The sequence below is a fragment of the Symphalangus syndactylus genome, chromosome 23 (assembly GCF_028878055.3).
Source record: "Symphalangus syndactylus isolate Jambi chromosome 23, NHGRI_mSymSyn1-v2.1_pri, whole genome shotgun sequence".
Lineage (NCBI taxonomy): Eukaryota > Metazoa > Chordata > Mammalia > Primates > Hylobatidae > Symphalangus > Symphalangus syndactylus.
In genome coordinates, this window is record NC_072445.2 from 11,297,501 (window position 1) to 11,323,452 (window position 25,952).

The 25,952-nt window shown below is 41.4% G+C and overlaps 2 protein-coding genes, 1 long non-coding RNA gene and 1 other non-coding gene across 12 annotated transcripts in view; 2 read left to right on the forward strand and 2 right to left on the reverse strand.

Moving 5' to 3' along the window:
* The window catches only part of LOC129473640 (uncharacterized), a 37,258-nt gene extending 28,810 nt beyond the window's left edge, over nucleotides 1-8,448 (forward strand). For 2 of the 4 annotated variants that reach the window (XR_010119059.1, XR_010119058.1), the window contains 2 exons: nucleotides 4,927-4,960; nucleotides 5,436-8,448. This is a non-coding gene — a long non-coding RNA (uncharacterized lncRNA). Of the gene's footprint in view, nucleotides 1-4,926; nucleotides 5,290-5,435 lie in introns of those variants that run through there. The other 2 variants (XR_010119060.1, XR_008654311.2) reach the window with 2 other exon arrangements.
* Nucleotides 1-10,546, reverse strand: part of TMEM217 (transmembrane protein 217) — a 34,198-nt gene extending 23,652 nt beyond the window's left edge. For all 6 annotated transcript variants that reach the window (XM_055264317.2, XM_055264316.2, XM_063632314.1 and 3 more), the window contains exon 1: nucleotides 10,339-10,546. In XM_055264317.2, the coding sequence (XP_055120292.1) occupies nucleotides 10,339-10,546 (208 nt within the window). The remainder of the gene's footprint in view (nucleotides 1-10,338) is intronic.
* On the reverse strand, nucleotides 4,314-4,417 carry LOC129473880 (small nucleolar RNA U13). Its single transcript, XR_008654406.1, has one exon. It is a non-coding gene; the product is annotated as a small nucleolar RNA U13 (small nucleolar RNA).
* The window catches only part of TBC1D22B (TBC1 domain family member 22B), a 73,961-nt gene continuing 58,538 nt past the window's right edge, over nucleotides 10,530-25,952 (forward strand). The window contains exons 1-2 of the mRNA XM_055264311.2: nucleotides 10,530-10,744; nucleotides 22,646-22,702. Coding sequence (XP_055120286.1) covers nucleotides 10,689-10,744; nucleotides 22,646-22,702 — 113 coding nt within the window. The 5' untranslated portion in view covers nucleotides 10,530-10,688. The remainder of the gene's footprint in view (nucleotides 10,745-22,645; nucleotides 22,703-25,952) is intronic.

The window sequence follows — 25,952 nt, forward strand, 5'->3', positions numbered from 1 at the left end:
CTACTTATGGTTAAGTTCAGTTGGGATTCTCCAAGAAGCTGACCAAGACAAGGATTTGAGTGCAAGTAATTTATTTGGAGGTGACAGAAACATGAGTGGGGAAAGAGGTAGAAGTCATACAGGGGAAGGAAGGCAGTCAATAAAGGGTGAACTTTTTTAATTTTTTTTTTTTTTGAGATGGGGTCTCGCTCTTTTGCCAGGCTGGAGTGCGGTGGCGAGACCTCAGCTCACTGCAACCTCCGCCTCCTGGGTTAAAGCAATTCTACTGCCTCAGCCTCCCAAGTAGCTGGGACTACAGGTGCGTGCCACTACAACCAGCTAATTTTTGTATTTTTGGTAGAGATGGGGTTTCACCATGTTGGCCAGGATGGTCTTGATCTCCTGACCTCGTGATTCACCCACGTCGGCCTCCCAAACTGCTGGGATTACAGGCGTGAACCCGGCAAGGGCAAACTATTAAGCCAACTACCACAATGGACAACAGGAGCTTAATCCTGTAAAGAAACTCTGAGAAATACACACCTCAGAATTATCCCCTCTAAGTGTTGAAGGAGCTTGGGTGTTTACCAACTCCTGAGAGTCAGTCACTAGTTCAGGGCTGCTCCCAGGAGGAGTTAACTCTTCGACATTTCCAGTATGCCATGAGTGTGAACAGCATGGTTTTCCATAGTTTTTGGGAGCTGGGGGAAGAGGCTTCAGGCAAACAGATGCACTTAAGCACACGAAGAGGATGAGGGATGTGGGTGAGGTACTGACAGCATCTCCTACAGTTTCTCGTATGTAATTTCTCCTTGTAGACATCCATAGTTCCATGTAGGTTTCATTCTTCTGCCTAGGATGCTTTTCCCTCCCTGTTTACCTAGTAAAATCACACTCATCTTTCAAGGCCTTCCTCAGCTTCCCAATCAGAGAGGATCATGCTCCACTCTGTGTTTTCTTGGGACATATTATAGTATACACCTCCATTTTTATCACTTGTCATGCTGCTTTACTTACTAACCAGACTCCTCTACTAAATTATACACTTGTTGAGGACAGGGGCTGTATGTTTATAGTTCTTAATATAGTTTAGTGCCAGGGATATAGTAGATGCTCAATAAAAGCTAGTTAGAAGAATTAATTTCTATCTACAGTGTGTGGCAATGATCTGGTGCAGCGCTGCATTGAATTGAGGTCAACCTGAGGCAAAATCATATTTTTTTACCCCCATTCTCACCTTCATGGCATTCCCCTCCCTTCACTCACCCAATACCTTGCTCTTCTTTCTCTCTAGCCTAATATCAAAATCTGCTTCTAGATACTTCTCTTACATTAAAGGAGCACAAGAAATAGGAAACCTGGGTTGCTATTCATCTGCTGCTGGCTAGCTTGAGGGTCCTCAGGCAAGCCTCTTCCTCTCTTTGAGCTTCAGTCTTCTCAACTGTAAAATGATTTTCAATGTTCCTGCCAATTACTAGGGGTCTCTTTAAGAATATCTCTATAAGGATGGCAAACAAGGAACTGGCAACAGTGGTTGCCTCTGGGGAGCAGAAATAGGTGGCGATGGGCAAAAAGTTGTAAGGGAGATCAACTTTTTCTTTATATCCTGCATGAGCTTCCTAAGACTTGTCTGCAACAAATAACAACAAACATAGTGGCATAAAACAATAGAAATTTGTTCTCTTAAGGTTCTGGAGGCTAGAAGTCCTAAATCCAGTAAACTCATGCTTCAAAGTCTCTAGCAGAGAATCCTTTCCTGCCCCTTCTGGGTTCTGGTGGCTCCAGGTATTCCTTGGCTTGTGGCTGCAACACTCCAATCTGCCTCTGTGGTCACACTGCCTCCTTCTCTTCTGTCTGTATCTTCTCTCATGAAAGAACACTTGTCATTGGATTTGAGACCCAGCCAAGGAGTCCAAGATGATCTTATCTCAAAATCTTTAACTTAATATCTGTTAAAGACCCTTTTTCTGAATAACGTAACATCCACAGGTTCCAGGGATTTTAATGTAGACATATCTTTTTTGGGGCCACAATTAAGCATATCCATTTGTAGATTTTGAATTTGTGCCATGCAGAAATTTATGACAATAGAAAGGAAGAAAGGAATATTTCTTTTCTTTCTTCTTCTTCTTCTTCTTTTTTTTTTTTTTGGGAGACAGAGTCTCACTCTGTTGCCTGTGTTGGAGTGCAGTGGTGCAATCTTGGCTCACTGAAACCTCCACTTTCCAGGTTCAAGCAATTCTCCTGCCTCAGCCTCCCAAGTAGCTGGGACTACAGACACATGCCACCATGCACAGCTAATTTTTTTGTATTTTAGTGGAGACGGGGTTTCACCATGTTGGCCAAGCTGGTTTTGAACTCCTGACCTCAAGTGATCCAACCGCCTCAGCCTCCCAAAGTGTTGGGATTACAGGTGTAAGCCACCGCACCCAGTGGAAGGAAGATTTCTATGTGACTGAACAGAGACTAAGATTTCTACTTTTCTATTTCCTGTTCAACCAAATTTTTTTTTTTTTTTTTGAGACGGAGTCTCGGTCTGTCGCCCAGGCTGGAGTGCAGTGGTGCAATCTCGGCTCACTGCAAGCTCCGCCTCCCGGGTTCACGCCATTCTCCTGCCTCAGCCTCTCCGAGTAGCTGGGACTACAGGCGCCCGCCACCATGCCCAGCTAATTTTTTGTATTTTTAGTAGAGACGGGGTTTCACCGTGTTAGCCAGGATGGTCTCGATCTCCTGACCTCATGATCTGCCCGGCTTGGCCTCCCAAAGTGCTGGGATTACAAGCGTGAGCCACTGCGCCCGGCCTCAACCAAATTTTGTCCTTCCCTTAGGATCTAACTTTGAACCACCTTTTCCCTCTAGTTTTTATTTACTGTTGAAACCATGTTATAGGAAATAAAAATGGAACTCTCATCCCATGTGGTTGGAAGTGTAAAGTAGTATGACCACTTTGAAAAACAGTTGGGCAGTATTTTGCAAAGTTGAACTTACGCATACACTCCAGACCACCAATTCCACAGACCACCAATTCCACTTCCATGTCAACAACCTAGAGAAATCTTTCTAGTTGTTCACTTATCCAGAAGACACACATAAGAAAGTTTGTAGCAGAAGAGTTCATAGTGGCACAGAATGTGAAACAACCAAATGTCCATCAGTAGTAGCATAGATAAAATATGGTATTATAAAATGGACTATTACAACAGTGAAAATTAGTGAACTATAGCTGTACTCATCAACACAGGTAAATATCAAAATGATACTATTGTCTAAAAGAAGCAGGCAACAGAAGAATAGATATATACAATATTAACAGTATGTTACTTAAGGTTACAAACATAGGTAGAAAATATAAAAACAAGGGAATTATTAACACAAAATTCTGCAGAGTGGTTACATCTGAAAGAGAGAGAAAAGGGGAATGCCCATAGGAAGGGACCCCTAAGAGGCTTCTAAGGTATTGGTAATATCCTGTTGTATAGCATGGGGAGTGGGTACACGAATGCAAATGTTATTAATCAAACTGTGCATATTAGTTTTATACATTCTCTTGTGTGTATGATATATTTAACATCCCATGAAAAAATTCTACTATAGGTGAGGATGTGGAGCAATGAAAACTCACACTCACTGCTGTGAGGATAAGTTGGAAAAGCCACTTTGGAGAACACTTTGCAACATTTAGTAAAGTGGAAGTTGTACATGTTCTGTGATTTAGCAACGCCTTTCCTAGATATTCCTAGGTACTATACCTTAAAGCAGTGCTTTTCAAACATGCCGATCACAACCTCTTATTGAGAAGTACATTTTACATCACAACCAAGTATCTCTCTCTCTCAGGCGTGCGTGTGCATGTATGTGTAAGTGTAAAAAAGCTGGGAAAAAATTTTGCAAAAACAATGCCCATAGTACATGCAACACATTCTGGTCTTTTCTATTTCTGTCTATTCTATTTCATTAAAGGTCCCAACCTTTAAGTTTACTTTAACTCACTAGTAGTTGATGCTATGGAATGTTTGTGTCCTCTCAAAATTGGATTTAGACACATGTGTTGAAATTAATCACCAATATGATGGTATTAGGTGGTAAGGTATTTGGGAGGTGATGAAGGTAGATTACTGCCTTTTAAGAGGGGCTCCAAAGAGCTGCCTGGCTCTTTCCACCATGTGGGGACACAGCCAGCAGGTGTTATCTATGAACCAAGAAATGGGCCCTCACCAGACACCAAATCTGCTGGCATCTTGATCTTGTACTTCCTAGCCTCCAGAACTGTGAGAAATAAATGTCTGCTGTTTACAAGCTACCCAATCTATGATATTTTGTTTTTTATTTTTTCATGTCAGACAGGTAATGTGCCGACATCTTAACAAGGTTTGACGGAGGCACATCTGACATATCAGCATGAACACCCACTCATCTTGCTTACGAACTGCAAAAGGACTGATCTATGATATTTTGTTATAGCAGCCTGAATGGACTAAGACAGTTGAGAAACCATAATTTGAAAAAAACTGCACTGGATAAAAATTTCCATGAGATAATGTATAAAAGAATGCTGAATGAGCAATGCTCAAAATGAAAATAACAGGAAATGAGAATTGAGGAATATTCACATAATGGAATGATATATTGCAGTTAAGATGAGTAAACTAGAGCTCAATGTATTAACAGAATGTTGAGTGAAAAAGCCAGTTGCTGAAGCATATGTACAGTATGATGTTATTTATAAAGTTTCAAAACATGAAAAACATGTTGTTTATGGATACACACATATGTAATAAAACTGTAAAACACGCATGGGAATGCTGAACATGTAACTCAGGATCATAGTTTCCACTGGAGAGAGGGAGGGGAATGAGATCAGAGAGGAACAAAATGGAACTTTAATTATATTTTAAGATTTTTTGTTTATTAATCTTTTTCTTATTTGTTCTTTATTATTTATTGCAGGAGATGGCAAATTACCAATGATGGGCCAAATCTGGTATGCTATTTTTATATGACCTAGGAGATAAAAATGGATTTTACATTTTCTAATTGTTGAAAAACTTGAAAGAAGAATAATATTCCATGACATGTAACATAAAGTTCAAATTTCAATGTGGATAAAATAAGTTTTATTAGAACACAGCCCTGAGAGCTTATTTATTGTCTATGGTTGCTTTCACACTACAATGGCAGAGATGAATAGCTGCAACAGAGACCATATGGCTGGCAAAGCCTAAAAATATCTACAATCCTGCCCTTGACATAAGAAGCTTGTCAACCCCTGGTTGACATATATACATATATGTATACATACATAACATACATATACATGTATGCATATATATGCATACACACACATATATATGTCAACATGTATATGTTGTGAGGGGTGTGAGGGGTGTGTGTGTGTGTGTATGTATGTGTCTGTGTGTATATATATATATATATATTTTTTTTTTTTTTTTTGACAGGGTCTCACTCTGTCACCCAGGCTGGAGTGCAATGGCACAATCTCGGCTCACTGTAACCCCCGCCTCCTGGGCTCAAGTGATCCTCCCACCTCAGCCTCTGAGTAGCTGGGACCACAGCTGTGTACCACCACACTCCACTAATTTTTTGTATTTTTGATAGAGATGGGGTTTTGTCATGTTGCCCAGGCGGCTCTCGAACTCCTGAGCTCAAGTGATCCACCTGCCTCAGCCTCCCAAAGTGCTGGGATTGCAGGTATGAGCTACTGTACCCAGGCGATGTATATTTTATAATATTAAAAAATGGTGACATTAAAGAAAAGTTCCAGAAGTACCAAGATGTATAATTCTACCCTCTACCAAAATTTGCTTAATTTTTCCACGTTTTCTTCCAATCTTTGACAAAACCCATATATTCTTATTGAAATCATGCAAAGATATTTTATATTCTACCTTTTCCCTGCTGTACATCATTTCATACACCTTTTTGATGTGCTATGTGTAGCATTCAAATCTGCCCTCTTTAATGGTATAACATGGTTCAAGTTTATAAACTGCACACCTTGATTTACGTAACTGCCTTCTCATGTTTAAGTCTTCATATTCTTTTCATTTTCCCTTGTTTATTATTGGTTGCAAGGCAAAGAATATCTTTGTACACAGAGATTTTCCCCTTTCTTCTTGCCAGGTACGGTGACTTCTTTTCTTAGAATAAATTCTTAGGAATGAAATACCTAGTTTTCCCTTCATCCCCCAAATTCTAAAAACTTTCTCTTCCTCTCTTTATTCCTATAACCTCTTACTTTTTCAGTCTTTTTGTTTATCCCCTTGCCTTCTCTAATATAACTGATCTCTGCCATTGGCTCTTACAGTGGTTGTTTAGATACCATAAAGCTCTCTTGCTGTTAAACCCCAGCTTGACCTCACTATCTCTTAGGTGGCCCAACATTGCACAGTGCACTGTGAGGGCTGCTTCTTGCTCTCATTTCTTAACCCTTCCCCTCATCACAGTGTCTACTTCCTTCCTTCCACTCCACTCCTTTGCTAAGGTTAAAGTCTGCCAGTGATTTCTCTGTAAGTCCAAAGGCTTTTTTCTCTATTTTTATCTTCCCACTGGAGCTCCTGTCCTGAAGTGACTTTCCTCCTATAGTTCTTCAGGCCTTTCTCTTTCCTTTTCTCCCCCTACTCAAGGATTACCTCTTTCATAAAACTTTCTCTAAGGGTTGGGATATGCCTACCTCTTTTGAGTCCACAGTCAACCCAGGCATATCTCATCCCTTAACTATACTTTGCCACATTTTAAGTTGTTTAACCCTCTTTTGAATGAAGATTAAGTTGGGGGGGGAGTAAAAACTTGCAGAAGCCTCTACTTACAGTTTCAAAATAAACTCTTGAGATAAATTAAACAATCACAGGCCATACTGTGTTAGTAATAGAAGATCTACAAAGTGAGGTCCATGGATCAGCAGCATCAGTGTCACCTGGGAGCTTGTTAGAAATTCTGAGTTGTAGGCTCCACCTCAGACCTCCTGAATCAGAATCTAGGTTTTTAATATAATCCTCAGTGATTCACATGTGCAATATAGTATAGGAAGCACTGGTCTAGTGGACCAGTGAACATCTGCCAAGAAGGACCTCCAACAGAAGGCCTCTAAGGACCCCTTGGGAACCTCAAACCAATGATTTACACCTCTTGCTGGGCAAGGGTGGCTGCCATACCTATCAGCCCTTTGATGACAGCTACCAACTGATCTCCTGACTAGGTGGGTGGCCTCCCTCCCTCATTATTCCAGGTACAGGCACATTCCTTTGAAGCTGCAAAAGAATTTGAAGAATACAATCTTTCTCAGAGAAGACTGTTCTTCAGCCGAGGATGTGGGCAAGGATGTAGAATCATTGGTAAAGTGGACACGTCCTACTAGGGGTTAGGAAACACTGTTTCTATCATCTTTCCTAACAAAAAAATATGTGAACAACATAGAATCGAAAGACAAGAAATATTTATATTCTTCCTTCTTTCACTCAGCAAATATTTACTAAGCACTCACTATGTTCCAAACACTATTCTAGGTGCTGTGGATACAGCAGGGAACAAAACAAAGTCCCAGTCTTAGTGGGGTTCACAATCTCTAGGGCAGCAGTCCCCAACCTTTTTGGCACCTGGGACCAGTTTCATGGAAGACAACTTTTCCACGAAAATTTTGGGGGACGGGGGTTAAAGGATGAAATGGTTCCACTTCAAATCACAAGGCATTAGATTCTCATAAGGAGTGCGCAACGCAACCTAGATCCCTTGCATGAGCAGTTCACAGTAGGGTTCAAACTCCTATGAGAATCTGATGCTGCTGCTGATCTGACAGGAGGCAGAGCTCTGGCAGTAATGATTGCATGCCCACCCACCGCTCACCTCCTGCTGTGCAGCCTGGTTCCTAACAGGCAACAGATAGGGGGCCTCTATTTTAAGGGATGGAGATGGACAGCAAACAAGTACATAATATGGCCTGTAGTGACAGTGCTTTAAAGAAAAATAGAGCCAGACAATAAGACCAATGGGCATGGCTGGAGCAGATTAAGCAAGAAAGAAAGCATAATGAGATGAGACTGGAGAGGTGAGTGGAGCCAAGTCATGTAGGGTCTTTAAGGAGCTTGGATTTTATGCCAAGTACAATGGGGGCCATTGCAAGGTTTTGAGCAGAGGAGTGACATGATATGGTCTACATTTTAACAGGGTGTCTCTGGGCTGGGTGCGATGGCTCCTACCTGTAATACTAGCTCTCTGGGAGGCCAAAGGTGGTGAATTGCCTGAGTTCAGGAGTATGAGACCAACCTGGGCAACATGGTGAAACTTCATCTCTACAAAAATACAAAAAAATTAGCTGGCCATGGTGGTATGTGCCTGTTAGTCCCAGCTACTCAGGAGGCTGATGTGGGAGGATTGCCTGAGCCTGGGAGGTGGAGGTTGTAGTGTGCTGAGATCATGTCACTGGACTCCAGCTTGGGTGACAGGGCAAGACCTGGTCTCAAAAAAAAAAAAAAAAAAAAAAGGTCTCTCTGGCTGGTATATGGGGAATGGACTCTAAAGGGGTAAGAGTGGAAGCAGAGAGCCAAATAGCAGGCTGCTGTAAGCAGGTGTGTGGTTGGTGAAGATTAGGGTGACCAAGTGGTAGTGGTGAAAAAGGTTCCAAAAATCTCACTTTCCTTGTTTAAAAAGTCATCACAAGGTAACTGATGTGAATTTTTAAAAAATCTTGGAGGGGAAACTGATATAGAAAACAAACCGTAGAAATAACAGGGCTTTTCTGGGTTGAGCACTGTTAACAACACCCCCTGGGAATCAGTGTCATTTAACATTTCCTAAAAGATTAAGAAAAAGGAGTATTTTGAGATATGTCTAGGTACACAAATTGTACTTTGCTTTCCACATAGTAAAATGTCAAATCAATAGGGAGCAGCTTCTGGAACATCTCTAAAGCCATGTGCATAAGCTGGAAAGTGGCAGGTATCTTGTCACATGGATGAGTGTATGGCAGCTCACATTGGGGAAGACAATTCAGAGGATACCTTTAAGACAATGAACCCTGAACTGGTGGTTGCCACCAAAGTAAGGAATCTAGAAGTTGTTTTAGATTACTCCTTCAAGACATCAACTCTTCTAAAGTCCAAACAGCCAGCAAAAGGTCTGGCTATGCAGAATAAAGACAAAACATCAGCCTTAACAAAGCCTCAGTACGTCCCTCTTTGGGCTTAGTGTGCAGTGCTGGTCACTGCATCCTAAGAAAAATAAGTGCCAGAGAAAGGCAGGTAAAATGATTAAAAGAATAGAGGGGGTTTTGTCTCTAGGTTAAATGCCCATAAAGAAGATAAGATGCTTTTATAGCATGAAAGACTCAGAAGAAGTAAAAATAGCCCTTGTCATCCAATCCTATAATTCTAAAATTAGGGGACAAAAGAAGCTTGAAAATGGGAGTAATGAAGAAACCGTCGTTGGAGGACATATAAAAGAAGGTCCTTCTTTGGTTGGGGCCAGGGGTCGGGTCTTTAAGTATTCTCCAATATGTGGAAGTACATGTGGTAGCTGTAAATGGAGGGTGGGGGTGGGGGATATGCAGCCCACCTTAACAGTCCTTCGAAGGGACAAAAACCACTCTGGACTGGTGCCCGCCTTCCCTCTCTCTCCAAATCACCACGGAATACAACCACAGAAACTCAAAACCAGCAAAAAACACTGAGAAGACATTCAAAGGATTCAAAATGCTAATACTAAATCTCATTGTCTGGGAAAATTAGATTGAAAATAAATTCAAGGGTGCAAGATTTATAATAGATTAACACGGGAAATTAAGGATGTTGGTGGGGCCGGGAGGATACACATCCTTAACTTTGTGATTCACATGATGGAGCAATACTGTGTCCTTCAAAGAAATGGTATTTGGTAATCTGAGTCGGACAGCTATTATAAACCATTTCCTATACACTGTTAGCATAGTCAGAAAGTGAGAGTTATGGATTGACATAGGGATTAGATCATTTGAATTTTTCACCCACAGCACAAGTCCTTCAATCGTTTTCAATAAACAGAGGGAGAGGGAGACTCTGATGAACCGTTGCTCACGTGTTGAACAGTTAGCAATCCCGGGCTATCGGGTCCCTGCTGACCTTCCTTCAGAAAAACGAATGGACATGTAAACGGAATGAGGAAGGGAGGGTAATAACCAGAGTGTCATTGAATTGAGAGAGGTTAAAAATGGGCCACAACCAACACATGGGCCCTTACTTTTAGGTCAAAGATTCCTATATATAAATACATAGTATGCTTTCTCTTGCCAAAAAATATTAGACTAAGGAACTTCATTCCTCACGAAGAAGATAATCCCCTCTCTTCCTTCCCATAGGTCCCTTACTTTACCTGCTTCTTCCCTCTCGCGGGTAGGAACTTTGAGCCCCGCCTCTCTGCTCGTCCAAGCTCCGTCTACCCCGTCCACCTGTGTGCCCAGCCCCTGACGTTGCCGGTTGGCTTCAGCGGCCTGCAGGATTCCGGCTCCCGATTGGTCGATCCGTCCACGGTTTGCGCAGCCCACCAATGGCAGCGGTGCTGGGTGGAGGGGTGCCCACATCCAAGATGGCGTCCCCCGGAGCTGGGAGCGGGTGACCGGCGGCGGGGAAGCGGCCTGGGTTGGCCCTCAGATTGCGGGGTCTGGGGGCATCTCGCCGGGCAACCCCTTGGCCCGCCTACAAGGCCTTCCCCCGGCCAGAGCAATGGCCGCTGAGAACAGCAAGCAGTTTTGGAAGAGGAGCGCTAAGCTGCCGGGGAGGTGAGCCCAGGACGCTGAGAGGGAGAGGGGATTGGACCAAACCCTTCCAGATCCTAATCCCTAAATCCCGCGGGCCTGGGGCGCCACAGAGGCTGGAAGACTGATTTGGGGAAGCTGGGGCTGCCTGGTGGCCGCAGGGCAGCTGTCAGGCAGAGGAGCGAACAGCGAGCTTTGGGGACGGCTGGATGTGGGTGTAGACCGGGGTCTGGGGGCGGAGGTTTCAGGAGGGGTGACCTCAGCGGGAAGGTGGCCGAAGATTGGGCGTAAAGGGGAGTGGAGTTGGGTGAGTAGTCAGTGTCGGCCCTGGTCTCGGAGGTTCCTCCCCAGAGCTGTTTCCCACTCTAATTAGGACTCCCTCTCAGGGGTCTCCACCACACACAGGTGGTTGGTCGCTCCAGGATGGCCCCTTCCCTTGCTCCCCGAGCTCGGCACTTACCCGAAGGATTCTGGTGGGAGTTTGGGGCCGTCTGCCGAGAGGGTTAGGCAGGAAAAGTGAGGACGATTCTCAAACCCGACCTTACTTTATCTTGAGTTGGCCCTTTCCCACTAGGAATTATTACAAGATGACCACAGAATCAGAGTTATTCCTTTGGCATTTTCTAAGGATTTGTCCAACCCCAAGTGACTTCTTCCTCCCCTGCTTTGTAATGCAACATACACCAAAAAGAGGGTGGGGGTAGTCTTAGGGTGGGGGTAGTCTTAGGAGGTCTGCTCCAGTTAAACAACTGAAGAATAAACGAATTTAGTGCATTTGCACAAGAAGTGCATTACACTAAATTCGTTTATTCAGTTGTTTAACTGGAGAGCAGACCTCCTAAGACTACCCCCACCCCCTTTTTGGTGTATGTTGAGACTTTTGGCAAATTATCCATCCATCAATCTACTGTTGGTTTACTGTTTCAGTTTATTTTGGGCAAAGTCCTGAGAAGTATAAGGAAGTGTGTGTATTTCGGTCGTGAATTTAAGGTTTCTGCCAGCTACAGTCTACTTGGTGATGAAATTCATGTTTGGTTGTGCCCCCTGTGCTACCTTTTCTAATGGATTCAGATTTTTTCCTTCTGGGATAATCTTTTGAACTCGTGACTTTTTTTTTTTTTTAAAGCGAGAGAGAGATAAGGGTCAATAGTGGCTAGGTAAGAGCCTTAATTTTTTTTTTTTTTAAATGAAATAGAGACAAGGTCTGACTATCTGGCCAGGGCTGGTCTCTGACTCCTGGCCTCCAGTGATCCTCTTGCCTTGGCCTCCCAAAGTGTTGGGATTACAGGCATTAGCCACCATGCCCCACCAAGAGTCTTATTTTATTAAGGATCCTAGTAGACATATGGAGAATAAGGTGGAAATCAGCTTTTAGTAATACTTATTAAAGTAATAGAAAGGAATGCAAAGATAACTTCAGATTAAAGTGCTGTGGACTTACAGTGTTAAAATTACTGTTAAAGATGTTCTGTGTTTTTAGGTAAGCACACTTCCTGCCAACTGATTCCTTTTCCTTCCTGGTCTAGTGAGCTCTCTAGTTGTGCTAACTGCTATTCTTTGGGGTTTTCCATAGTGAGATCATTAAGTTTTGACATCTTTTTTTTTTTTTTTTTTTTTTTTTTTTTTTTTTTTTTTTTTTTTTTTTTTTTTTTTTTGAGACGGAGTCTTGCTCTGTCTCCCAGGCGGGAGTGCAATGGCGCGATCTCGGCTCACTGCAAGCTCCGCCTCCCGGGTTCATGCCATTCTCCTGCCTCAGCCTCCCGAGTAGCTGGGACTACAGGCGCCTGCCAACACGTCCGGCTAATTTTTTGTATTTTTAGTAGAGATGGGGTTTCACTGTGTTAGCCAGGATGGTCTCGATCTCCTGACCTCGTGATCCGCCCGCCTCGGCCTCCCAAAGTGCTGGGATTACAGGCTTGAGCCACCGCGCCCGGCAAGTTTTGACATCTTAAGATTATAATCAGAATCAATAGGAAGACTGTTCTATCAGGAAGCAGTGTAAGAGATGTGGGACATGCATGGGCTTCTGTGCCTTCTGACTGCTGGTTGCTATTAACAATCTTTTTTTCCTATATTTCCTGTATTTAACTATAAGAACAGTCAACTTTTTTACAGCACTACTTTTCTGAGATAGGAAGAGAAGTCTTTTCAGTTTCTTCAAGTTTCTGGATTCCTTTTTCATTTTGAAGAATATAGAGAAATAGAGAACTTTCAAGTTCAGAAAGACTTGGGTTACTATTTGGGCTCTCTTGTATGTGTGACCAAGACAAATAATCTCTCTAGGCCTCAATTTCCTTATCTATGAAATGAAAAGTAAAAATACTTTCCTCAGAGTTACTGTAGGGACTAAGTGAAATACCCTATTTGTAAAGAACCTAGGACAGTGTTTATTTAGCACATTATAGTTGCTCAAAAAACAGTAGTTATTAACATTACTGTCATTATTAGAGCAAGTAAACATTTAAAAGAATGTTACTCAGATCCTTACCCCAGGTCATTGTCTTCACTGTTTGTTTTAAGGTATTCAAATATTGTCACAATTCATAATAGTTTTTAGTACCTTACTTGGTAAAGAAAAACATTGTTCAGCTGTGTGCTTTTAGCAGCGAAGCCCACGAGTCTCTGGTCATGGGTGAAAACTAAGGTTCTTTTAGATAGAAAGGTACTTTGATTTAAAGAAAATGTTAGGGCATTTTCTCAAGAATGGAACTTTTGCATCTGTACTGTTTCGGTCTTAGAGAAGAAAAACTTTCTCCTGGGTGGGGAAATGACACAAATGACTGTACTAGATGCATGGCAACTTGGAAATGAAACTAGTTTACTCTTCTTTGCAAATTGAAAGGTGAAAAATAAAAGCGATGACAGGGTTCTTTCCATTGGTCTGATCATGATCCAACAACCTTAGTGACAACAAATAGAAATTTTATTAAATAAAATAACAAGTTGCAAATGAATGAAACATTCTTTTTAAAAATAACAGCTTTATTGAGATATAATTCACATACCATAAAATTCACTCTTTTAAAGTGTACAATTCAGTGGTATTTAGTATATTCATTTATAATATAGATAGTTTTTGCAATCATCACCACTAATTTCAGAACATTTTCATCATCCCGAAAAGAAACTACATAGCTGTTTACAGTCACTCCCCATCCACCCCACTCCAGATCCTGGTAACTACTAATCTACTTTCTATTTCTGTGGATTTACCTCTTTTGGGCATTTTATATATATGGAGTAATATGATATGAGGCCTTTTGGGAGTAGCTTCTTTTATTAAGCCCAGTGATTTCAGGCTTGTCCACGCTGTAGTATGTATCAGTACTTCATTCAATTTTATGGCTGAATAATATTCTGTAGTGTAGATACACCACATTTTGTTCATTCATCAGTTGATGGATATTTGAATTGTTTTCACTTTTGGGCTATTGTGAATAATGCTTTTATGAACATTTATGCACAAGTTTTTCTTTGGATATATATTTTCTATTCTTCTGCTGATAAATAGGAGTGGAATTGCTGGGTCATGTGGTAACTTGGTGGAACTAAGCATCTTTTTAAGTTCTCTCAGTTATTCACATGAGCCCCCGTGTACTTAGCACATCAAATGGTCATTGTATTGATGCCTAGAAGATAAGAGGCAATCTGTACCATTGTCGTTAAGAATGCAGTCTTTGGCAGGTGTGGTGGCCTGTAATCCCAGAATTTTGGAAGGCTGAGGCAGGTGGATCACTTGAGGCCAGGAGTTCGAGACCAGCCTGGCCAACGTGGTGAAACCCCCCTCATCTCTACTAAAAATACAAATTAGCTGGGCGTGGTAGTGTGCGCCTGTAGTCCCAGCTACTCAGGAGGCTGATGCCCAAGAATCTCTTGAACCTGGGAGGTGGAGGTTGCAGTGAACTGAGATTGCGTCACTCCGCTCCAGCCTGGGCAACAGAGCGAGAGTCCGTCTCAAAAAAAAAAAAAAAAAAAATTCAGGCTCTGAAATCTGACTGCCTAGGTTAAAATCCCAGCTCTGCTTTCTAGCTATGTGATCTTACGGGATTTAATTAACCCCTCAATGCATCAGTCTACCCATCTCTAAAACAGGGACAGAGTATCTGCTCCATGGGGCTGTTATGAGGATTAAATGAGATAATACATAATAATTGGTTAGAAGGTACACAATAATATTAGCTATTATAAGAATGATAGTTACGATGATAGTAGCTATCATTTTTGTTTTCTCTCCTTGCTTCAGTTTTTGAAACTGAAATTGAAAAGCTTTGAAAAGATTTGATCTGGCTGGGTGTGGTGGCTCACACCTGTAATCCCAGCACTTTGGGAGGCTGAAACAGGCGGATCATTTGAGGTCAGGAGTTCAAGACCAGCCTGATCAACATGGTGAAACTCCATCTCTACTAAAAACACACAAAAAAATTAGCTGGGCTTGGTGACACAAACCTGTGGGGGGAAAAAAAAAGCTTTGGTCAGTGTGTGTATGTATGTGTGTGTCTAGAGCTTGGGCACAGGAGAAAAAAAAAAAATCACCATTTTTTTTTTTTTTTTTTTTTTTTGAGATAGGGTCTCCCTCTGTTGCCCAAGCTGGAGTGCAGTGGCATGATCTTGGCTCACTGCAGCCTCTGCCTCCCAGGTTTAAACAATTCTCCTGCCTCAGCCTCCTGAGTAGCTGGGATTACAGGCACATGCTACCATGCCCAGCTAATTTTTGTATTTTTAGTAGAGAAGGGGGTTTCGCCATGTTGGCCAGGCTGGTCTTGAACTCTTGACCTCAAGCCCACCTCAGCCTCCCAAAGTTCTGAGATTACAGGTGTGAACCACCGTGCCCAGCCCTGGCTAATTTTTGTATTTTTTGTAGAGACAGGTCTTGCCATGTTGCCTAGGCTGGTCATGAACTCCTGGGCTCAGGCAATCTGCCCACTTCATCCTCCCAAAGTGTTGGGATTACAGACGTGAGCCTCTGCGTCTGGCCAAAATCCAAATTACCTAAGTCTTCCAGGCCCTTCATTGTTAGAAAGAGAGGCCAAGTTAAGAACTTGAAGCCAATCCTAAAATAATAATGAATCTGATAGGAGACTTAGTGTAAAAGTCACAGCCTGCCTGGGCAGGTACATTACAACTTGTTCTTGGCTTGGAGATGTTTTACTGGTAGAGTGAGTGACTAGAAGACACTAAATTATCATTGAAACAGCATAGATCACCTGTTCTGTAAGACTAATGTGGAGTGAGTGTGTGAACCTAGATCAGTTGCCGACACGTTTGGCATTTAAATTTGATAGGTCTTTTTCCCATATTTGCGCCAGCTCTCTTATCAGTGCTAAACAAACACCTGTTGATTTTTCCTACCAAGATGTTTGCACTGTTTCAACTAGGCAAAACAGCTATGTCAATACATTCTATGATGTTGGTTTTATTAAAGAGAGTGACGGAGGTTAATCAGAACTTCTGTTCCATTTTGTCTGCGTGGCAGCATATTCCATGGCATTCTTTTCTCTGCATATGTGGTGTGATTTCTTCAAGATGCAGTGTGTTAACTAACCTCTGGTTTTTAGGTTTAGCTTAAGTGGAGGCCTACGTTTTGTAGAGATCTAATCTTCACTTACTAAATATTGTTAAGTGCCTGCTGGTATGTGTCGTGCTCTGCCAGGTGGCAAGGGGGCTACAGAAAAAGATATGGCACCACTATGGCTTTCTAGGAGCTAAAAAATCTGCTTGGCATCATGGCTTCCCCTGGAGAATATGCTGTGTATGATTGACTTTCTGGTTTTTCCACTAAACATATGTTACATTTATAATCAGACAAACTTAAAAGTGGAATTGGGTGAAAACACATTGTTGAATGCAAAGAGCAAGATGTAGAAAGATATGTACAATGTGCAGTCTTTTATGTGAAGTTTAAAAACATAAAAAATACTGTGTGTTGTTTATGGATCTGTGAATATATGTAGAGGTATAAAAACAGATGGGAGGAGTTCCCTCCAATTTCAGAGTAATTGTTATCTCTTGGGAAGTGAAGGAACAGGACTAGGGACTGCAATTGGGGCATCAGTAGTCTAACACTTTGTTTTTGTTTTGTTTTGTTTTGTTTTTTTGAGATGGAGTCTTACTCTGTTGCCAGGCTGGAGTGCAGTGGCCCGATCTCCGCTCACTGCAACTTCTGCCTCCCGGGTTCAAGCGATTCTCCTGCCTTGGCCTCCCGAGTAGCTGGGACTGCAGATGCGTGCCACCACGCCCAGCTCATTTTTTTGTATTTTTAGTAGAGATGGGGTTTCACCATTTTGGCCAGGATAGTCTTGATCTCCTGACCTCATGACCCAACCACCTTGGCCTCCCAAAGTGCTGGGATTACAGGTGTGAGCCGCTATGACCGGCCTAACACTTTTTTTCTTAAATGAAATGTGACAGATGTTAACATTTGTAAATCAGAGTGATGGGTTCGTGGATGTTTATTATATCATTTTCTGCACTTTTCTTTGTGTTTGAAAATGTCAAATGCTTTTTCACTTATGTTAGAGCAAATGTTTTGTATTTTTTTAACTTGTGTTGGAGAGATCAGCCAGTTAGCCATGGAATTAAGTAAAATTTAAAGTAACATGATTTAGAGTCAAAATAAGTCATATTTACAGTGTGATGTTATTTATATAAAGTTTAAAAAACATGCAAAATCATACATTATTTAAGGATACATACATAGAAAATAAAAATATAAAAGTGAGTGTGAAAAACGCCAGATCCAATAGAGTGACTTCCTAGGAAGAGAGGGAGGGGTATGCCAGGGTTTTTTGTTTTGTTTTGTTTTGTTTTGTTTTTGACACGGGGTTTCACTCTTGTTGCTCTGGCTGGAGTGCAATGGCATGATCTTGGCTCACCGCAACCTCTGCCTCCCAGACTCAAGCAATTCTTGTGCCTCAGCGTCCTGAATAGCTGGGATTACAGGTGTGTGCCACCAAGCCCAGCTAATTTTTATTTTTAGTAGAGATGGGGTTTCGCTATGTTGGCCAGGCCAGTCTCGAACTGCTGGACTCAAGTGGTCTGCCTGCCTCGGCCTCCCAAAGTGCAGGGATTACAGGCGTGAGCCACCACGCCCAGCCCTGATTGTGTCTTATATTATGATCTAAATCTAGTTTATTTTTAAAAAGTAATATAAGCCCTAATTTATGTATGTTAGGTAACTAAAGAAGACATGAGTTAGTAGATGCTGGGGGTAGGGATATGGGAAGTTGACTTCCCATATGTTCCCATGAAGTTGACTTCATGAGGGGTTTAGAATTTGAAGAGAATGTTACAGGATGGATACAATTTTGAAAAAGGATGTAGAAAATAGAAAAGCATTCCAAGTAGGGAAAAGAGCCATATTTAATGATGGGTTTAATAAGTTTGGAAGGTGGAGTGGAGATCAGTCTTTCTTAGAGCTGAGTTTGGGTTTGGAAGGAGTAGGGATGGTACAGACAGTGATAGGTGAATTATAAACGTCAGGAAATTGAGCACCTTAATCATTGGGCTCTTCTGGTCTATCTCCATTTAGTCTCTGTGATCATCTTGGTTTCTCTTTTCTGACTTCTTGCCTGTCTTTTTTAAGCTGCAATAAACTGATTTATTCAAAGTGTTCCAGGTTTAAATACATCATGGTTTAGTTCAAGAATATGTTAACAAATTCAATTTGAGCTCTGATACCTTTGTCGATGAAGTCCATCATTTATCTTAGCTTTCCTGGCTGTGCCAGCACCTTGGGCTGACAGCTTTAAAAAATAGTCTACTGTGATTTTAAGATTCCTTTCCTAGATGGTAATTGATGGCCTCTGGCCCTTCAGCCTGCACAAATTAGGTTTGCTTTTCTTCCTGCATGGGTTACTGGCAGATGGTAATACTCCTTTAAGGAGAGGATCTAAGGACCCTCTCTTATTTTTCTACCCAGTCACCTTACCTAACTGGCCTGTTGAGATCTTCCTGCAGTTTATCTGATTTTATATTTTACTGTGAGGAGGGCTTGTGGGCTTGAAGAATTCAGGTGTACTCTTAGATTATTTGCAGCTGCTAATGGGCATGTCAGTAGCCCTTTGGTTTTTTTTTTTTTTTTTTTTTTTTTTTTTGCGGTGGGTGGATGTGTCTGTGTCTAACACCCCATTCCTCTCTCAGCAGAACTTTCTCTTTACTCTTCGATTCCTCTTTTTTTCTCTGTGCCTAGGAAACCCTTTAAACACATCAATTAGTATTGTTTTCAAAGTTTGTATTATATATGTAATAGTTAGCTTACACATTACTTATTAATCTTGCAGAGAGGTTTAGGGAGTAAAGATTCTTATAGCTAAAGAAGTAAGGACTGTATTCATAAATTAAAGATTATATATAAGATGTCCTCTGAAATCTTAATAGAAATCAATGTGAAAGTGATTGAATTGGCTATATTTTTATTTAAAAGCATCCTTTAGGATCACCTCTGTTAGGTGAAACAAGAATTTGGTAAGCTTGTTTCAATTTTTAAATGTTGAGTATGGATTAAATTATAAAAATGGGAGGGAAGAAGAAAATCGTTTCTTGGGCACTGAGTGTTTGCTGGGTAGTGTTCGAACATTTGCAAATCTACGTCACTTCCTGCTTAACATGAAGTGAGCATTTACCACCCACCAGGAATTGTGCTAAAGGGCTTTCGACATGTCATCACACTTCAACCTTCTAACCTTCTCAAGATTGCGTATTTCTTATAAAGGTGATACTTGTACATGATACTAAATCAGAAAGGGTTTGCAGTGAAAACTAAGTCTCTTTGGTGTCCCGTCATCTTCCAGTCATCTGGTTCCTGTTCCAAACTGCTGCTACCAGTGTCTTTTGTATTCTTGCAGATACTCTGATATTCTTTCAGATACATAGACCTAATCATACATAAAATGCATGTATCTATTTTAAAGATTTTTACAAAAATAGTGTCATACATGTAGTTCTGCATCTTTTTTCAATTAATGTCTGAGTTTATTTCATGTCAGTGAATATAGAACTGCCTCACTCCTTTTTTTTTTTTTTGAGACGGAGTCTTGCTCTGTCACCAAGCTGGAGTGCAGTGGCATGATCTCGGCTCACCGCAACCTCCGCCTCCCCGGCTCAAGCCATTCTCTCGCTTCAGCCTCCTGAGTAGTTGGGATTACAGGCACCTGCCACCATGCCTGGCTAATTTTTGTATTTTTTAGCAGAGATGGGGTTTTGCCATGTTGGCCAGTCTGGTCTTGAACTCCTGAGTTTAGGTGATCTGCCTGCTTTGGCCTGCCAAAGTGCTGGGATTACAGGCGTGAGCCACTGCACCTGGCCAGAACTGCCTCATTCTTTTTAAAAGATGTACTGTAATTTATTTAACTACTTTCCTGTTGGTAATTATCCTTTCTATTTTAATAGGTAAGTTAGCTCCTTTATATTTATTGGAATAACTGATATATTTAGTTATTTAGTTTTAGTTCAACTTTTAATATTTTCTTTGTCTTCTTTTTTTTCTCTTTTTTTTTTTTTTTTTGAGATAAGGACTTACTCTGTTGCCCAGGCTCTAGTGCAGTGACATGATGAAAGGTCACTGTAGTCTCAAACTCTTGGGCTCAGGTAATCCTCTCACCTCAGCCCCCCAAGTAGCTAGAACTACAAGCATGCACCACCACAGCTGGCTACTTTTTAAAATTTTTGTAGGTACAAGGTCTTGCTATGTTGCTCAGACTAGTCAAACTTCTAGCCTCAAGCAATTCTCACACCTCAGCGTCCCAAAGTGCTGGGATTACAGATGTGAGCTACCATGCTTGGCCTTTTAAAAATATTTTCTTCTTAAAAAAATCTTCCACTATGTGGACTGTGCTTGCTTTTGACGGGAGGGCATATATATATATATATATATATATTTATTTATATATATATTTATATATATATATTTATTTATATATATATATTTATATATATATATATTCTGATAATTTGGAAGATTTATCTTTTTAGTCTAATGATTGTGTTTATAAGTGTAACTTTATACCGTATTTCTTCAGACAGTACCCGTTGGCTCCCTACCATGAGCAATGATGAAATTAGTTAAGTATATTTCCTCACCTCTCTCTTCCCACCTGCTTCTAGTTGATTATATTATTTTTCTTGGTTTTATTTTCTATCATAAAACATACATATTCATCTATTAACATTTGCAAATCTACATTAGGATTTAATGTTAGCAGGTAGTGACATAGATTTGCAAATTGAGCTATCTGCTTTAAATATCTTCTGAGCCCTGTCAGTAAAAGATGAAGAAGTCAATGCACTTCATTTGTCCACTTTTTCCTCCTTTTAACATTTGCCAATTATATTACTTTGACATTCTCTTTGCCTCAAATGTAAGACCTAGTCGTAAGGTTGGATCCGTTGAGGGCTCTCCATCAATCCTTTTGCCATGGTTTCTCCATCTCATGATTAGTTGAAGTTTGTTCTCTCACAGCTTCTTCAGTCAGGAGTTAAGGAACACATTTTCCCTGAGTTCTTATATGTCGAAAAGTAGGTTTTTTTTCACTTTTATACTTAAACAGTAGTTTGGCTTGATATATAGTTATTCTTGAGTCATTTATTCTCATTTTCTTTCTTCTCTTCCTTCCCTTTCCCTTTCCTTTCCAACAGGGTCCAGGCTGGAGTGCAGTGGGGTGCTCACTGCAGCCTGGACCCTCCTGGGGTCAAGCGATCCCACCGTCTCAGCCTCCCAAGTAGCTGAGGCTACAGACGTGCAGCACCATGCCCAACTAATTTTTTATTTTCTTGTAGAAACAGGGTCTCACTTTGTTGCCCAGGCTGTTTTCGAACTCCTGGGCTCTAGCAGTCATTTTGCCCTGGCCTCCCAAAGTGCGGGGATTACAGGTGTGAGCCACCCCATCCAGCTCATTTTCTTTTGATTGTGATACATTACTGAAAAGCACTTCATGAAGCACAAATGTGTGGTATGATGGCTTAACGAATAATCACAAAGTGAACACCCCAGAAACTTCTGTGTCTATTTGCTGTCTCCTCCTTTCTTTCCTCCAGAGAGAACTATATCCTTTTATGTCATTTACTCCTTTCTTTCTTTATAATATTACTCTGCATGCATCCCTAAACAGTAGAAACTACTTTTGTCAGTTTTTGAAGGCTGTATAAGTCGAATCATACAGTATTTATTCTTATACTTCATTTGTTGAACATGACATTTGTAAGATCCATCCACATTGTTACTTGAAGCCGTACTTCACATATATTATCATTGGGGTATAATGTTCTACTATATAAACATATTGCAATTGATTTCTCCTGTCACTATTGATGGACATTTGTGTTATTTCTAGTTTGGGGCTAAGAGGAGCCATGGTGCTTTGAATAGTCTTATGTATATCTCCTGATACATATATGTATATATTTATCTTAAGATGCATATTTGGGAGTGAAAATACTGGGTCTTAGGGTATGCATATTTCTTTCTTCCTAGATATGGCCAAATTATGTTACTTTATACCCCTCCTGCAGTAAGCCCAGTGAGCCTTTCAATTAGGCAATATTCCCACTTTAGATAAGAAAACGGGTTCAAAGGAGTCAAAAAGCTTGCTGGAAGTTCATGGTGGTACTGAGTGCCAGAACTGGCATTTGAATTCTGCTCTCTCCAGCTCTAAAGCCCATTACCTTTCCATCCTGCCTTCTTTACACATAGGACATCCTGACAGGTGTGTAAGGCACTGAAACTTCACCAGGGAAAATGAACATTATCAAATATATTTTTTTAATGGGTAGATTGCTCTCTTTGGGGGATGGCTTGAGTACAGTTATTAGAGATAACCTATTTATCAAAGTCTCATCCAATTTTGTGATGCAGATGGCACTCAGCCAACATATTTAGTTTCCTAACTAAACTAACAATTTATTTCTTCCTTTTTTTTTTTTTGCTTTTAGCATTCAGCCTGTATATGGAGCACAGCATCCTCCTCTTGACCCACGGCTCACCAAAAAGTAAGTCAAGACATTTTCCTTTTATCTATCTACCACTGTCACCCCTATACCCTCCCCTATTTTGTTGAAATGACAGTTTCCACCTTGACCTTTTTTAGCTTCTCTTCTGCCCTATTTTGGACCAGGAGATGAACAATGTTCTTACTTCCAAATGGTCCATTGCTAAATGGGAAATTAACTCCCATTAGAGATTTTGTGTTTTCCTAAATTGGGAACTGGTATACATAGGGTTTGGTATTGGATTTTTTGGTCAAAAGAGAATAGTCAAAAGGTCTTTATGGATTAAATGTTGTCCCTGAAACCAGAACATTGATGACCTCCAGATCTTTTAGCAGGAGATCTGGTTTCTGAGGCTCACTGCTTCTGAATATAGGTAGGTCTGCCACCTTTTCCTCACTTTTACTATGAGAACTAGGGCAACAGAATATAACTGTAGGCTGGCATTCTTTAGTTCCTCTTTCCCTTTGACACCCTCAAAGAGACCCAGGCATATGTACAGTAGAGTTAAAAGCTATTTAGGGCTGGGCATGGTGGCTCACGCCTGTAATCCCAGCACTTTGGGAGGCCGAGGCAGGTGGATCACTTGAGGTCAGGAGTTTGAGACCAGCCTGGCCAACATGGTGAAAACCTGTCTCTGCTAAAAATACAAAAATTGGCTGGGTTGGTGGCAGGCACCTGTAATCCCAGCTACTTGGGAGGCTGAGGCATGAGAATCTCTTGAACCCAGGAGGCGGAGATTGCAGTGAGCCGAGATCATGCCATTGCACTCCAGCCTGGGCAACAAAGTGAGATGCCGCCTCAAAAAAATAAAAATAAAAATAAATAAAAGCTATTTAGGAGGCTATTTCTCTAGTAGAACTCTAATAAATTATTTCAAATGCAACAGAGACTCTGGTTAAATCCAGGATGTGCGGCTGTGTATCCATACCCCCAATTATCCCTTTATCCCATCTTTCTCTCATGGACCATCACTGAGCCACAGTGGATTTAAATGAGGGGATAGGTCACCTTCAGAGATTTTGTAAGAACTTTGGCCTCTATTTGGGGGCATGCTTAATTTTAGAGACTAGTTTCTCGGAAAGTTGTTGTTTGTAATGAAAGCCGAATGGTTAGGGCAATACAGACCTAGATTCTCACCTTCCTGGGGCCTGTGTATTAGTAGCTGCCCTTTCTTCCTTCACAGTCAATAGGGAAATAAAGATAATGTACAATTATGGTTCCAACTATATGACATTCTGAAAAAGGCAAAACATGGAGACAGTGAGAAGATCAATTGCCAAGGGGTGGGGTTGAGGGTAGATATGAATAGGTGGAGTACTGAGGATTTTTAGGGCAGTGCAGCTACTCTGTGTGATACTATAAAAACGTTGGATACTGCCATGCACAGTGGCTCATGCCTGTAATCCCAGCACTTTGGGAGGTGGAGGTGGGCGGATCACTTGAGGTCAGGAGTTTGAGACCAGCCTGGCCAACATGGTGAAACCCCATCTCTACTAAAAATAAAAAAATTAGCCAGGCCTGGTGGCAGGCGCTTATAATTTCAGCTACTCCGGAGGCTGAGGCAGGAGAATTGCTTGACCCTGGGAGCCAGGGGTTGCAGTGGGCTGAAATCAAGCCACTGCACTCCACCCTGGGCAACAGAGCAAGACTCTATCTCAAAAAACAAAGCAAAACAAAACAAAACAAAAAACGGTGGATACGTGTCATTATATATTTGTTCAAACTCACAGAATGTACAACACCAAGAGTGAACCCTAATTCAAGCTACTGACTTTGAGTGATTATAATGTATCAGTGTAGGTTCATCACCTGTAACAAATGTACCACTGTGGTGGCGGATGTTCATAATGGAGAGGCTGTGCCTATGTGGGAGAAGGGAGTGTATAGGAAATCTCTGTACCTTCCTCTGGATTTTGCTGTGAACCTAAAACTATTCTAAATATATAAATAAAGTGGTTTTTTAAAAAAGAAAAGAAAAAAAGGATAATATACATTAAAGTATTTTGAATACCTAGAAGAATGCTATATCAAATATGCATTATCAGTATTTAAAAATTTTAAAAATAACTTAGCTGAATGTGTAGTGCACTTTCTATAATTCTACCAATTTGTTCTTTTTGCGATTTGGTGTGTGTATAAGGCACAGTCTTCTGAATTACTGAGGAAGCACGACTGCTGTTCTTGTCTGCAAGGTGCATGCTTTTTTTTTTTTTTTTTTAAATCAGAAACCACTATTGTATAGATTTCTTGAGAGCAGGGACTTTGTTTTGTTCATTACTGTGCCCATAGCCTCTAGAACAGCATGTGGCACATAGTAGGCACTAAGTAAATATTTATTGAATGAAGGTTTGAAACTATCTCATTTACTTAAACAGCAGGCTTTTCTTTAATGTTCCTTGGTTTGCCCCTTTTGTTAGGTCTTCATTTTTTTCTTTTGAGATAGGGTCGCTCTGTTGGCTGGCATGGAGTGGTGTGATCTTGGCTCACTGCAGCCTCCGCCTCCTAGGCTCAAGCAAGCCTCCCATCTCAGCCTCCCTAGTAGCTGGGACTACAGGCGTGCACCATCACACCTGGCTAATTTTTGTATTTTTTGTAGACACGGTTTCGCCATGTTGCCCAGGCTGGTCTCGAACCCCTTGGCTGAAGTGATCCGCCTGCCTCGGCCTCCCAAAGTCCTGGGATTACAGGCATGAGCCACTGTGCCTGGCCTTTTTTTTTTTTTTTTTTTTTTTAAACAGAGTCTTGCGCTGTTGCTCAGGCTAGAGTGCACTGGCACAATCAGGGCTCACTGCAGCCTTGACCTCCTGGGCTGAAGCTATCCTGCCTCAGCTCCCGCATGCCTCACCCCCAACCTCACCCACAGTAGCTGGGACTACAGGCATGGGCCACCATGCCTGGCTGATTTTTGTATTTTTAGTGTAGAAGGGGTTTCACCATGTTGCCCATGCTTGTCTCAAACTCCCGGACTTAAGTGATCAGCCTGCCTTGGCCTCCCAACATGCTGGGATTACAGGGGTGAGCCACCGCACCTGGCTGTTAGCTCTTAAGGGGAGCATGTTTTCTGTGGTATCTGTGTGATCGTCCCATTAAATAGAATGAATTCTACTATTCTTTGGTTTTATCAAGAATCACTTTCTGGTCTGTTGGCCAGTGAGGCAGGCATTACTGGTTACCTACCCAATAGTCTTCCCTGTGCCTGCTTCTTTCATGCTCAAGAACCATAATTTTGTTCAGATATTGAGTAAGCAAC